This window comes from Dermacentor variabilis, chromosome 8 (genome assembly GCF_050947875.1).
Source record: "Dermacentor variabilis isolate Ectoservices chromosome 8, ASM5094787v1, whole genome shotgun sequence".
Lineage (NCBI taxonomy): Eukaryota > Metazoa > Arthropoda > Arachnida > Ixodida > Ixodidae > Dermacentor > Dermacentor variabilis.
This window is the reverse complement of record NC_134575.1, coordinates 103,130,144-103,142,696: the sequence shown is the minus strand read 5'-3', so window position 1 is coordinate 103,142,696 and position 12,553 is coordinate 103,130,144. Positions and strand designations below refer to the sequence as shown.

At 43.3% G+C, this 12,553-nt stretch overlaps 1 protein-coding gene across 1 annotated transcript in view; it reads left to right on the top strand.

The window, feature by feature from the left end:
• Positions 1 to 12,553, top strand: part of LOC142591507 (fatty acid synthase-like) — a 127,151-nt gene that overhangs the window by 58,010 nt on the left and 56,588 nt on the right. Inside the window, exons 11-14 of the mRNA XM_075703831.1 lie at positions 2,201 to 2,458; positions 6,225 to 6,441; positions 7,149 to 7,403; positions 9,146 to 9,319. Coding sequence (XP_075559946.1) covers positions 2,201 to 2,458; positions 6,225 to 6,441; positions 7,149 to 7,403; positions 9,146 to 9,319 — 904 coding nt within the window. The remainder of the gene's footprint in view (positions 1 to 2,200; positions 2,459 to 6,224; positions 6,442 to 7,148; positions 7,404 to 9,145; positions 9,320 to 12,553) is intronic.

Below are 12,553 nucleotides of genomic sequence, written 5' to 3'. Positions count from 1 at the left end.
ATTCACCGCGGTTTGTCATTAGGCTGAAAGCGCTGGTAGCGTACGCTCGATGAAAAAGTCATGAGCTAGATGGTGCAATGCTACCTTCGACCGTATCTCTCTCCGGCTTCGTTCTTGCCACTGTAGATTTTTTTTTGGTTTCGTTTAGACGTTGATTACCGAATGACAACGCTGGGGCTGAATCGCGGTGTACGTACTCGTAAATCCGTTATAAGCACATAGTGCTAAGCATGTTAGCTTACGAGTAATGTCCGTCTCCCTTGAATACGAGCAAAAATTCAGCTGTTTTCATTCTTCCTATCAAATAATATGTAGCATGAGACCTCGCTCACTACAGTGAAAGAAAAAGACATCCATTTCTGTGCTCCCAGTTTTCCTGAATATTAAGGTGGTGGGTTGGCTGCGACCAATCGAGGCTGATGAATGGGCATCCTTAATAAACTACTGCTCCCTTCTTAGACATCTGTAATGGTGATGCGAGCAAAGCTGCGCATGGAAAATTTGAGATCGAAAATTATTTTTCACAAATAACCCCTCTGAGTACTCCCGGCGGGCATTCCGAAGGTTATAGCTATAGAGTGTTCAAGACGCCGTAGCCGCAAGCAAGCGCTAATCTACTGCCCACAAACAGGATGGACATGTGCGGCAGTCATACATCTACTGGCCAGCCAAACATCAGCATTCTTTTGTTGCAGGTGCAAGAACTTCCAATAGAACCGAGGCGTTGTTCAGACTGCATCGGTTATTTTTATTAATGAAACTGAATGCAAAGGATAGTTCGATATGAAGAACGAAAATTTATCTCGGTGAGCTGTAAAACCTGCAAACAATATAGAGTTCACCAACTAGTCGGTGCGTTATTATGAAGCGTTGATTCGGAACTTTCGCTATTGGAGATCATACCGTATCTTGAAAAATCTCTATAGAATGAATAACAGTTTTTTAATCCGCCTTAAAAACTGTTAAAGTACTCAAGTAGTCACATTTCCTATTCGATTGCGACGCGTCCTCCGAGGCGTACATGCATTATTTTAGTCCTTATTTTCAGATGAAGCATCCTTTCTGCGAATTCTGATCTAAACAGAGTACGAATGAAATCGCCTTTGCTATTTGTTAAATATTCGATTCGAGAACGCAATATTGCAGATGATAATATATTCGTTTCTGCTCAAATATATTTAAGTAGCATTTGTCATTGTCTTGAGTTGAAAGTGTAAAAATATGATGACCACTTTCAGTGATCCTACTGCAGGAGAGACGCCGTTGTTTCGCAGCTGTGTTATATATGTAACAATTTGAAAATGAGGCCCTCAGTGTTACCCACCCCTGCTTACTCACTAAGGGAACGCATGGAACTAAGGACTTCTAAGCCATCTTCCAATCATTCAACAAGAATATCTAAGTTTAAGGAGCTCAGCGAATTCATTTGGCGTATTGATTTAAAACAGGATTTGTAATTTAGCAAGTAACTCGAAGCAAGTTTGCATTGCGCGGTATTACATAACATCACACTCCATCTCCTTCAGCGAGCGCCACACTCGAGGTGGATCTGGTGGCATAATATTTTCTTGTTTGGCTGCTGTCAAGGAGTGCCACAATTCTTAAAAGTAGTCGCATTACAATAATAAACTCGTAGGTTGTGGACGGAGATCAGATATATAAAATAATATAAAGCCAAACAAACTTGCTGCGATTTTTATATTTGGTTTTGTTAACGCATGGTATTTCAGCCTACATTTGATGCTCACGTTTTTTTAACGTTCACAGTCATGTTAATTTGCAAGTTTACTATTCATACAACTACTGTTTTAAAAGTGTAAAAATTCTTCTGAAGTACATCGTGTCGGACTTTCAGCGCCCTTCGTGAACCATTATGCTCAGTGATATGTATTATTTTAGTGAAATCAGCGATCATTTAGGACGTCTCTTAACAGTGGTTACTTTACTCGCTGAGGGATAGGCTGTTAGTTTGGTGTAAGAATTTGGGTGTACTAAAATAACTTTTCTAATAGCTTTCATGGATTCAAAGTTCAAAGGACGAAGAGACATTATATTGCAGATTCCAGTGTCACATTTCTTCATACTGTTGAAGAAAGAGAATCCGTTGTATGCAGATTATAAAGTGCTGCCGATACTGCTTGCCGGAGGTTAAAGAGTAGCAAACATTTATTACATCTACATTCCCTTCAACTAACCCCAGGCGATCCTCCGACGTGCTGTTGGCCCCGACGCTACTTGTCTGGGCCTCATGAAACGCGGCGCTGACAACCTGCAGTATTTTCTCACCTCACTGGGCCAACTTCACACTCTTGGAGTCGAGCTCGACTTGTCCGTGCTTTATCCTCCAGTTCCGTGGCCCCTGCCCCGTGGTACGCCTAACATCGGCCACTTGGTCAGCTGGGATCACTCCCAAAGCTGGGATGTCGCTCAATGGAAAGATTTTCCTTCTCCAGAAAAGGTATTTTGGTATTTCATGTATTGGAACACGCAGTGTTAGCGATGGTGTTCAATTGAGCTTGATCTTTTCGCTTTCCTACCCTTAATACATTGCCAGTTTTTGGCTCTTGTGACATATCTTGGAGCTATTCAAAATTTATTCCATAATACAGCAGTTAGATAAATATCGCTCTGATTGGCAATGACAATTACCGTACATCAATAATGAAAGCTAGAATTGTTACAAAATTGACGGCTAATCTCTAGCGAGGGCTAAAAAGATCGCATCGCCATCTGTGGGGCTATGGATGGCTCTCGCTGGCCATTAAGCCATGAAATATGTACCTGATGACGTTAGGTTTCAAAGGATGCCATGGCGACAAACCATCTAAAGATACAAAATACCGCTAAATATTCGAATTCTATGCACAAGAGAACTTATTCAGCAATCATGGCTGGCGTGCTAACTGACTGGCCAAAGCTGCTGTATCAGTTTTGATTAGAAACAAAGGATGTATGAAGAGGACACATGTCAAGTGCCATTAATTTTCACGTCGATATCGCTCGGGTTGTGAGCTTTCAATGCTGGTTTGTTCATTCGGGTGCTATGTCTTGTTTTGAGATAGCGATTATATGAGCCACCACGCGAAGGCTCACCGTAGGCGTCAGCGTCTCCGTGGTGCTCGGCACATATTTAAATATATTTACGTTATATGCTTGTCCATCTCACCTATGCGCGTTATATCACTACACTAGTCAGTCACCAAATTAGCTGATACCAGGCCATGCGTTCTCGATTAAATTACTTTTCAGGATTTTGACAATTACAGTTCACATATAAATGTAACGGCAGGGAATATGCCCAGCATACGCATTTTATCTGAGATATTCTGCGACTATACAATATTAAAAGCGTAAATTATATCAGCACTCAAACTGAAAAAAAAACAGTTTTACTGTCGCGGATTTTTGTGGAAAGCGTAATGGCGCATTTGCGATGTCGCTACAGGCACTACGTGGCGTGTTAAATCTTTTTCGGGTGCCATAAATTTTCGTGCACCCGCGTATGTCATGACCGTGTTTGTCGGGCTCACGTTTGGTTAAAAGGCTGTCCGAGAATTTCAAACGCAACGCTATAACCTTCATACTGCAGTCAGCGCTTCGCCCTTCGGCGTCGAAACTGCCAGATTTAGTCTATGAGCTATACTGACTCCGCTTACTTCAGAGCTGGGCGAATATGACCTTTTCCGCATAGCAATTGATTAACAATAATATATAATGAAATCTTCAAACGAATATTAAATAGTCAAACGCAGACACATATAAAGCAGGTCCATTTATTTTAATGTAATTTGGTGCTACTCTAGTATTTGCAAGTGCTAAAAAAAGATGTAAGGAGCAGATGACTGGTTCTTGGCTCAAGAATGACGATTTACAATTAGCGAAACCGAATGAATAGCCTCTCGAAAACATTCGAATGTGATAGCCAGGAAGCTCTCCGAGAAAGAATGGTTGCTACATGATTACCTTCCTAAAAGCGCTAAATATTTGGCTACAGAAAAATATATTGGAAGTTGTGGCAAATAAAGGCGCTTCTAAAGGAGATGTCTGTTCTAGGCACATGTAACACATTTTGTTGCGAAGAAAACATTGGTGGTTGTAGTGAAAGATAAAACTTTTACATAGCTATGCTACCAAAAAGAAAACTGAATCACAACCTACATGAAAAATCACAGGATGCCATGTAGGCTCTCGTAGCAAAACCGAAAACACAGCTAAGAACAGGCTTTTTTTTGCGTAATTTTGCAGTTGTCCCCGTTCGGATAAGAAGTGATGCCTTGTGTAGTAGACTGAGCACATGAACCCCCCTGTGAAAGTATTGTGTGTCCAGAGGCTTAGCACTCAGTAAAAGATGCATTGGTAACGTAAATTGCCTCTGCCTCCTTCATGTCTGATCACATGACATTTAATCATAAAACAAAAACAAGAACATATGGAACACATAATCATATAAAGAGCAGGCTACCTTACCCTATCTTAACCGTCCATGAATACGCTGTGTATTTCTCTATGGTAAGTGCGCATGATTTCACCTGGTACCGAGTATTCCAATCGCTGCCTCGCGGCGGTGCTGCCACAGTAGGCAGAATGTGTGCATGTGTGTCAGCTCATGGAGCTGTCCGAGCCCTGACACCGGGGAGGGAAGCCTTTCCCTCTGGGGATCCAGGGGCCTGGCGGGTATGTTGTCGACGTGCTCCGTTGGCTTCTGCCAGCATAACTGTGCTGGTAGCACTGCTGGCGGCCACCCATACCGTGGCAACCCTCGGTCTCGTCAGCGACTCTCAGGAGGGAACGCATGCACTGGCACCACAGCGGACCGCTAACCGCTCGTTTGTTGTCTGGCCCTGCTGCGCTCCAGGAACGGGCACCCCTATGCGGACCGGTGACCGCCTTAGTCGCCACTGGGACCCCTCACTCCAGGTCGTCGCCGGCCCGCACCCGTTTTTCGGGCTTGTCCAAATTGAACTGCAATGCGCTCTTTCGTCATGTGCCGCACCGGCGGACACCACTTTATCTTTCAAGCGGTGCATCCAGCACACTCTTTCTTCTCCACTCGTCACGCCCACCTGTACAGCCGGCTCCTGCAAAATATTTCTTTAGCTTCAAGTATTACAAAATACGAATTGTTCTTTTTCCAATACGAATCAAACACTATGCACTAGCTATTCGTACTCATATTCTAAGCTTCGAATATTCGCCTACTCCTACATGTTATACGACATTAAAAGGGAATTTGTGTGTCAGATACGCTTATAGTGCATGGGTCTGCTAGGAGCAGGAAAAATAGTAATCCTAGAGAATTGCCTGTTTAAGTGCTAGCACTTTGAACAATGAATTGTGCTCTGAAGGAAACTGTATCGTGTTAAAGCGTTCACAAATTCACTTCATACTGAGGAACATGCCGTAATTTGAGCGGCGTAGGAGTAATAACAGGCGTCCGTTGTCAAAATATGAGCATTGAGGACACCAGTGGAGAGTTTAGATAATTTGGACTCTGCATGGCTATTTAACGTGTCAGGTTATTTAGGCACTCTGCCTTCGTTGCATACCGCCAGGGGCAAATCAGAAAATGTGAGCTCACAGTGCGATAGTCTTCAAAATCAATGGGGTAGCAGGGAAGTAGTGAATATTATTACAACTAGCAATCCTGTTACTTAAGCTTACTTTTTCTTAGAAACATGATGATAAGCAGCGTTCCTTGGTGTCCTTTATTTCTGAAACATTTATTTTACACGCTACAAGTAAGGTTGAACAAATACAAAATGCTATATACCCATCGCACACAGAAGTTATATTATATGGCTGTCAAGTGGCATTGTGTCCTTGAAGCCTGGGTGTCACATTAGTGTGTCGCTGTACGCAAAAAAGCTCAGGATACTTTGCTGGTCGGAAGCTGAATGTTTTCCAGGGTGGACCTATAATCCTGCGCTACGAATCTCCTCCAACATGATGTACAAATGCTCAAGATATTTTTCAAATGTACTTACTGCAAAATGCATCAAATCTGGTGATACTGAAGCTTTGCGCACGCTAGCATAATGCTCATTAGTCTGTGGCATGAACACGGGATATTGGGGAGGCTAAACATGGGCTAAGAAGCTCCTAGTTGCACATACATTGGCTAGGTTAGGTTAGTAAATCATTCTAGAGTTAGCTTCATTATGTGGAGGGTTTGATTCATGTACCTAATCTTATCGTAACACATTTCGTGCTCACGGCACTCGCAGACGTTCGAAGATGTTATGGATGTTGACATTGGAGCACACAGCGAAGACAAGTACTTGGTCTGTCACCAGCCGGATGGACGTATCTTATTCCCTGCGACTGGCTACTTGGTTTTTGTTTGGAAGTTCTTGTCCAGCCGCCATGGAAGACCTATGAACGAGACACGTGTAATCATCGAGGACGTGAAGCTGCAACGTTTCACGATCCTGCCTTTAACAGGTAAGCAAAAAATAATGTTAATCACTGTTGGCGACTATCGTCAATCTGATCAGCGGGTAAAGCGCGCCGGCTTTCATACATGAGTTGACGGAGGTTCCAGGGCAATCGCTAGTGCCCGCGTGTCTTCCAGAAAATACTATGTAATTCCCGTGGCACAACCCGTCAGCCTACACAAGGTTCGGTGACATCAAACTACGGATAGAACCGCTGATAACATACGATAAACTACTGATACATGCAGGCGCATCCTGCCCTGAGCTTTAACATTTACCGTTTAACATTTCTTAGCCGGTGAACAGGGGTCCCCACAGAAAGATCACCAGGTACTCGTGTCAATATGAACGGAAAGCTATAGGCACACCAAGCACTGTTACTTCTTATACATATCCATAATGCCGAGTTCACGGCTGAGTTATTCTTGAGAAGACTTTTTTTTTCTGATTTTCTCTACTCCAGCGGTGCCTCGGAGGTGATTTCTTCACAAACAGCGTATTTTTACTGCTTTCCCAACGTTAAGTAGCAACTAGAAAACTTTTAATTTTTTTAGGATAATTCCCCGTCACATTTGTTTTTTGACATATTAGACTTCCCCTCGGTAGAATGCTAACGTCGAATCGGGTTTAAACAGGCAATAACGCTTTCTGAACAGAAACGCATGGGATGAAAATTTGTTGGATCTATAAAAGAACATGCTCTTGCATGTCCAGGTCGTGTGCGCTTCCAGATCAGCATGATGCCTACATCTGGGGAGTTTGAAGTTTCCGAGGGCCGAGCTGTGGTTTGCCAAGGCCGGATCCGCTTGGTCGAAGAAGGCGAGACGGTTCTCCTCAAGGAGCCTCCGGGAGCACCTGCAGAGACCGTCTCGTACGATATGGACTGTGCGGACGTTTACAAGGAGTTGAGACTGCGTGGATACCAGTACTACGGAGCCTTCCAGGCAACCCTCAAGGCTTCCTCGGAGAGTAAGCGCGAACTAGGCTTTAAAGTGTGGCGTTGCAACTAGATATATTGTTATGGCAAGAACCCTTGCCTTGTCGGTATACATTGGGCAACTAATAGCAGTTTTCATTCATTCATATAACTTTATTCAGTGCCCTGCGATTTGGTGGGGTGGGCCTGGGCCTGGATAACGTTGGATAACCAGAATACTTTCAAATGCTTACGCGTGATAATGGATAAACTACTTCGGCATCAGCACCTAGTAAAAAAATTACAGGGCGCTTAAGCTTCACCTTTAGGACTGGGACGCGATAGAATTCGAAGGTCCCTGACTGCTTCTCCGGCTAATGTTCACCGTGAAATGCTGACGGTGAACGCTATGCACGAAGGCGGCCTCTCTGGGAGAAGTGCAGCCTCTTGCATGGACCGCTATGGGGTGGGGGCGAACGCCATCTCTAGCTGTTGCCAAAAAGCGGGCGCGCTCATCCGCGGCCTCCAAGGTATTCGCGCACAGCAAATGGAGGACGCCATCGCCGGTTCATGAATGATAGCAACGCTAGAAAAGGGGCTTCTTTGAGTTTTTGCGTAACATGACTATATTTTGTCGTATATTCAAATTACAATCCGACGCTCATGTCTCCAACTTGTGCGAAAGTCGTGCTTCACGATTTTTCCACGTGTGTTATGTTCAGAAATTAAACTAATTCGGTAACTTGCTTGCGCCACATGGAAAGCCTGGGTATGTGTGGCTCGAAAGTATTTTTGCCAAAACGTCCGACAGACGACGCCGGGCGCCGTCGCCGGATTTTCTGCGACACGCGTCTCTTAACGCTGCTGCGTCATTATCTGTCAGCGTATGATAAGTTTTCCTTTTAACAGGAAATTACCCCATGTGATTAAATAGGAATTGGTTTCAGGGCTTACATTCGTCCGGTCCTAGAAGATATAAGTGCTGTTTGGAGCCCGCATCAGAAAGTTCTAAAGACGAAATTGGAACGTAAAAATGGAATGTTATTACGCCCTGTATGCTCGAAGTATAGGTGCACTGACTCGGTAATAGCCATAAGGGCATGCGACTTGCAGGCGCTAGAATTAAGAAGGCCGAAGTGTATACTGAATCCATTGCTTTTATTGAAATATTGCAGTGACAGGTAAAAATAAAGAGATAAATAAATCAGCTGCTTCAAAAACGATGCCTGCGAACAACCAACTCTCTTCTAATGCAACCAATACGAGCCTGTGCTAACTTGTTTCGTCTTTCTTTTTCCCTAAGATTATAAACCTATTGATTACTTTCCGCAATGGTGTTATGCGGAATAACTATGTATGGGAATTTGAATGCTGCCTCGATAACCATTTTGATAAGTGTGTTTCTGCTTGTTAGTTCGTCGTCGTAAAAATATCTGTATTTATTCAAATTCTATTTATTGTGCCTTCCCTCTGACGACCCTCATCGGCGGGTTATCATTACAACTAAACAAAAAAAGTCACACGATTCGTGAAAGTAAATATTTCAAAAGACATGCAGCACGTTGGCGGCCTGATTCCAATCTCATCCTTGAATTTGTTTGAGCATATGTGGTGAGGACCACCTTCAAACGATGTTAATAAATGCTATCGTTGTGATTCTTTCCTTAGCTCAATATTTCATCGGTCCTATTCATGGTCTGCATAGTAACTGCACGTACCTGTGCTTGACTGTCGGCGTCATTTTTCTCAACGCAGTAGAATCAGAGGCTTCTTCAGTTTGCCATATATTTTGCAGAACCATATGCAAAGTTGAAGTGGGAGGACAACTGGGTAACCTTCCTCGATGCGATGGTGCACATGGCCTTCATCTGGAAGCCGAAAAGGTGCTTTGTCTTGCCTGTGAGGATACAGTCGATCCGCATCGACCCCGTGGTTCACGCACGGATCACCGAAACGGTTGGGGACGCCGGTGAGCGAGCTTTTTGTTCAGTTGATTTGTTGAATTATTCAAATGAAAATTTTTACACAAAAATGAATAGAGGGACTGTGCGCGCAGTATCTGTGAAGGAGTTAATGCGTTCACCCCGGGTTGTTTGTTCACTTCTTAGCACAGAGGATTTAAGTAGCATTTTACAGTAGAAAGTAAGCGTGAGCTGGGTAATGCCTCCATCGGGTCCTTTGACCACGCTTTCGGTTAGACACAGCGTGGCGTAGCCTAACAAGAAATAGCGCCTAGCTGGTATAACATGCAAATAACCAGACATTACACTGCTTCAAGCCTAAATTTTTCAACCCCAACACCATGACCACTTTCAGCAAGCAAGCATTGCACGCTTGCATTGATAAAGCGTCTTTTCATGAGTTGCAAAATAAACAAGGAGCAACATTTACAATCGCGCGCACATCATGCTTTTTTGGAACATACACAGGCCAGGAAATTAGCGTCTCGAGTATTAGACGTACACTCAGCCACTAAGTTTCACGGAACACGAAATCTGAGAAAAAAGCTGAATATCTGGGCAGCATAACAACGCAACCTAGCGTTTGCGTGTACAGCCTCTACCCGCATATGTGAACATCATTGTGATGCTCACGCATACTGGCTGCTCGGAACTTGTACATTTTCTGACGTACTGTGGTGCGATAACTTTTGCGGTTGGGTATTATGTTACGGTCTCGGACTAAAAAACTGGCAGTGCGCTATGGTGCAGACTTATCGCGTGCGTCTTGCTACTTTTGTTTTTTGTCCAACAAGTACTGTAAATCTGCTGCTCGTGAGGAATCGCCAGCAAGCCCCAACTGGCACCTTAGTGTCCGGAGCATGTATTCGTGTGACATCGTACGAGGGTGGGTTCTTGGTCCTGTCTTGCCTATCCCACACTTAGCGACCCTGCGTACACTGACAACTCATTGCAACCTATAAGCCCTCTGATACTTCTGCAACATGTGTCGTGCGCGAATACATGCAACCGGTGTGTTCACCACCCGCAAAGGCTCTGTGCTTTCGGGAAATTACATAAAGCCATCATGTGTTTAATAGCGCAAGTGCTCGAATTAAATGACGTTATCAGTGTAGTGCGCACCATTGGTCAGTAGTTTCTAGTTCATCAACTGGCACTGGTGTTCTCTCGTTTACATGTAAGTCTCACATGTGAATGAATCGGTGGCGCATGCCTCATGTTCGGAGCATTTTAACTGAGGAACTGAAAAATCCATCTTCTTTCGCACTGCCTCCGAAGTTTTTATTCACAAGAGCCAGATTATCCTCTGCGCCATTATTTTTTGTTAAGAAGACTCTGCCTTGCACCTGTCTCGAGAAATGGACCACGTAATGCAATGCTGCTCGAGAAAATATAATGTCTATTGCTCTTTAACATCAGAAAACATCAAGAGTAGCCGCGCACGTCACAGTGTATTTACAGTTCAGAATTATCAAAGCAGGTGGAAAGCATAGACTTTTTAAAATATGATCAACTGTTAAGTAATTGCGGACTTCAAAATTTTAATTGCAACACACCTCAAAATACAAAAATGTGACTGGATAATAAAAAAATTGTGGGATAATAACCTCTGTTTGCGATTACCACGCAAATTGTAATCAACATCGTTGTGGTCAATCTTTGGTGGACGTACTTTTAATGTTGTAACTGGAAAACCCTACCTATTCATATGCCAGTGCCTTCCTCGTGTTGAATAATGAAATTGCAGCTTCTTGCCTACGCACCTGGCTATGACGTGTAGCTGTATTTCCTAGGTATGCATTGTGGCGCAAAATGCATTTCCTGAAAAAGGACAAGAAATGTATTTTGCGCCACAAAGTATACCTAGGAAATCTAAGCACCAACTTGCCCAAGAAGAAGTCCTTTTGTAATTTAGTATTTTTGGCAATACATATATGCAGCACTTCTTCCTTTTGCGCTACAGGCATGTCGTTTTTCCCTCCAGCGGGCCCTTTACACCATGTCTACGGAACCCAAATTCTTTAGTAAATTGTGGTTTTGCAGCCCTTCATTTTTCATGGGCAACCATTTATGTAGCGCTTTTGCAAAGCTAGTCATAGAGCAGCGATTCTTTCTCAGAAAGCGTGCTTGCTGCGAGGCTCTAATGTTGTAGATAGGCTGGTAATGCACTTTTTCTATAACATCTCGTGGTTTTGTATTTCAATGTGATCATTTGTCCGTGAGAGTTAGCTGTATTTCTTTTACTAGAGTGTGCAGCGTGGTACCTAAATATATACCTATATAGGTATACACAATAATATAAGTATAGATTACTATTTAAGCAGCCTACTTAACTGCTGGTATTTATTCTTAATTCCAAAAATTTCATAATCGCCCTCGACTAAGTCGGAGAACAAGGACATTGTTTTTAATAAACACTAATCTTACATCAATTCCTGCGGCACGTGGGATCTTTAGTTTTACCCGCCGTGGTTGCTTAGTGGCTGTGGTGTTGGGCGGCTAAGCACGAGGGTGTTGGGTCGAATCCCGGCCATGGCGGCCGCAATTTGATCGGGGTGGCCAAATGTGAAAACACCCATGTACTTATATTTCGTTACACGTTAAAGAACCCAAGGCGGTCCAAATTTCCGGAGTCGGCCCACAACGACGTGCCTAATAATCAGAAAGTGGTTATGGCACGTAAAACCCTATAATATAACTGTTTAATCTGTATTTGCTTCCTTCCTTACTGACAGCTGGTATTCTCCTGCAAAAATCATTGTACTAACTCGCCATACTATCCACATTTATCAAGAAGGGATGGTATTGCATCTTTCTTTTCTTTCACCATGTCATCCGTAAAGCCCTCAACAGATGAAGCAGTCAATTTCTTCTAATGCTGTGTTTCACATTCTTCATGACTATCTAATTAATTCCAGTTTTTCAGTCCCGTCTCATATCAGTTCAGAATTTATTGCTTACTGGTTTAATATTGAACCAGCCCCACCAAATGAAGCTATGGTATTGAGTGGCGTTTTCAATTTATTTGACATAGGAACGTTATATCAGGCTATGCTGGAAACTGTTATCTGGAACTATTAGCTGGAAACTGAAGAACGCGAACCAAGTGTTTGTAAACTCTTTCTTTTTCACGCCACACACTGCTGGCGCCAAAAGTATTTCACACAGACGCAATTAACGGCATATGAGTGTGCTGTTACTTGCAAAATGTCAGGCTTCTGCATAGTTATTAGGCGCAAAGC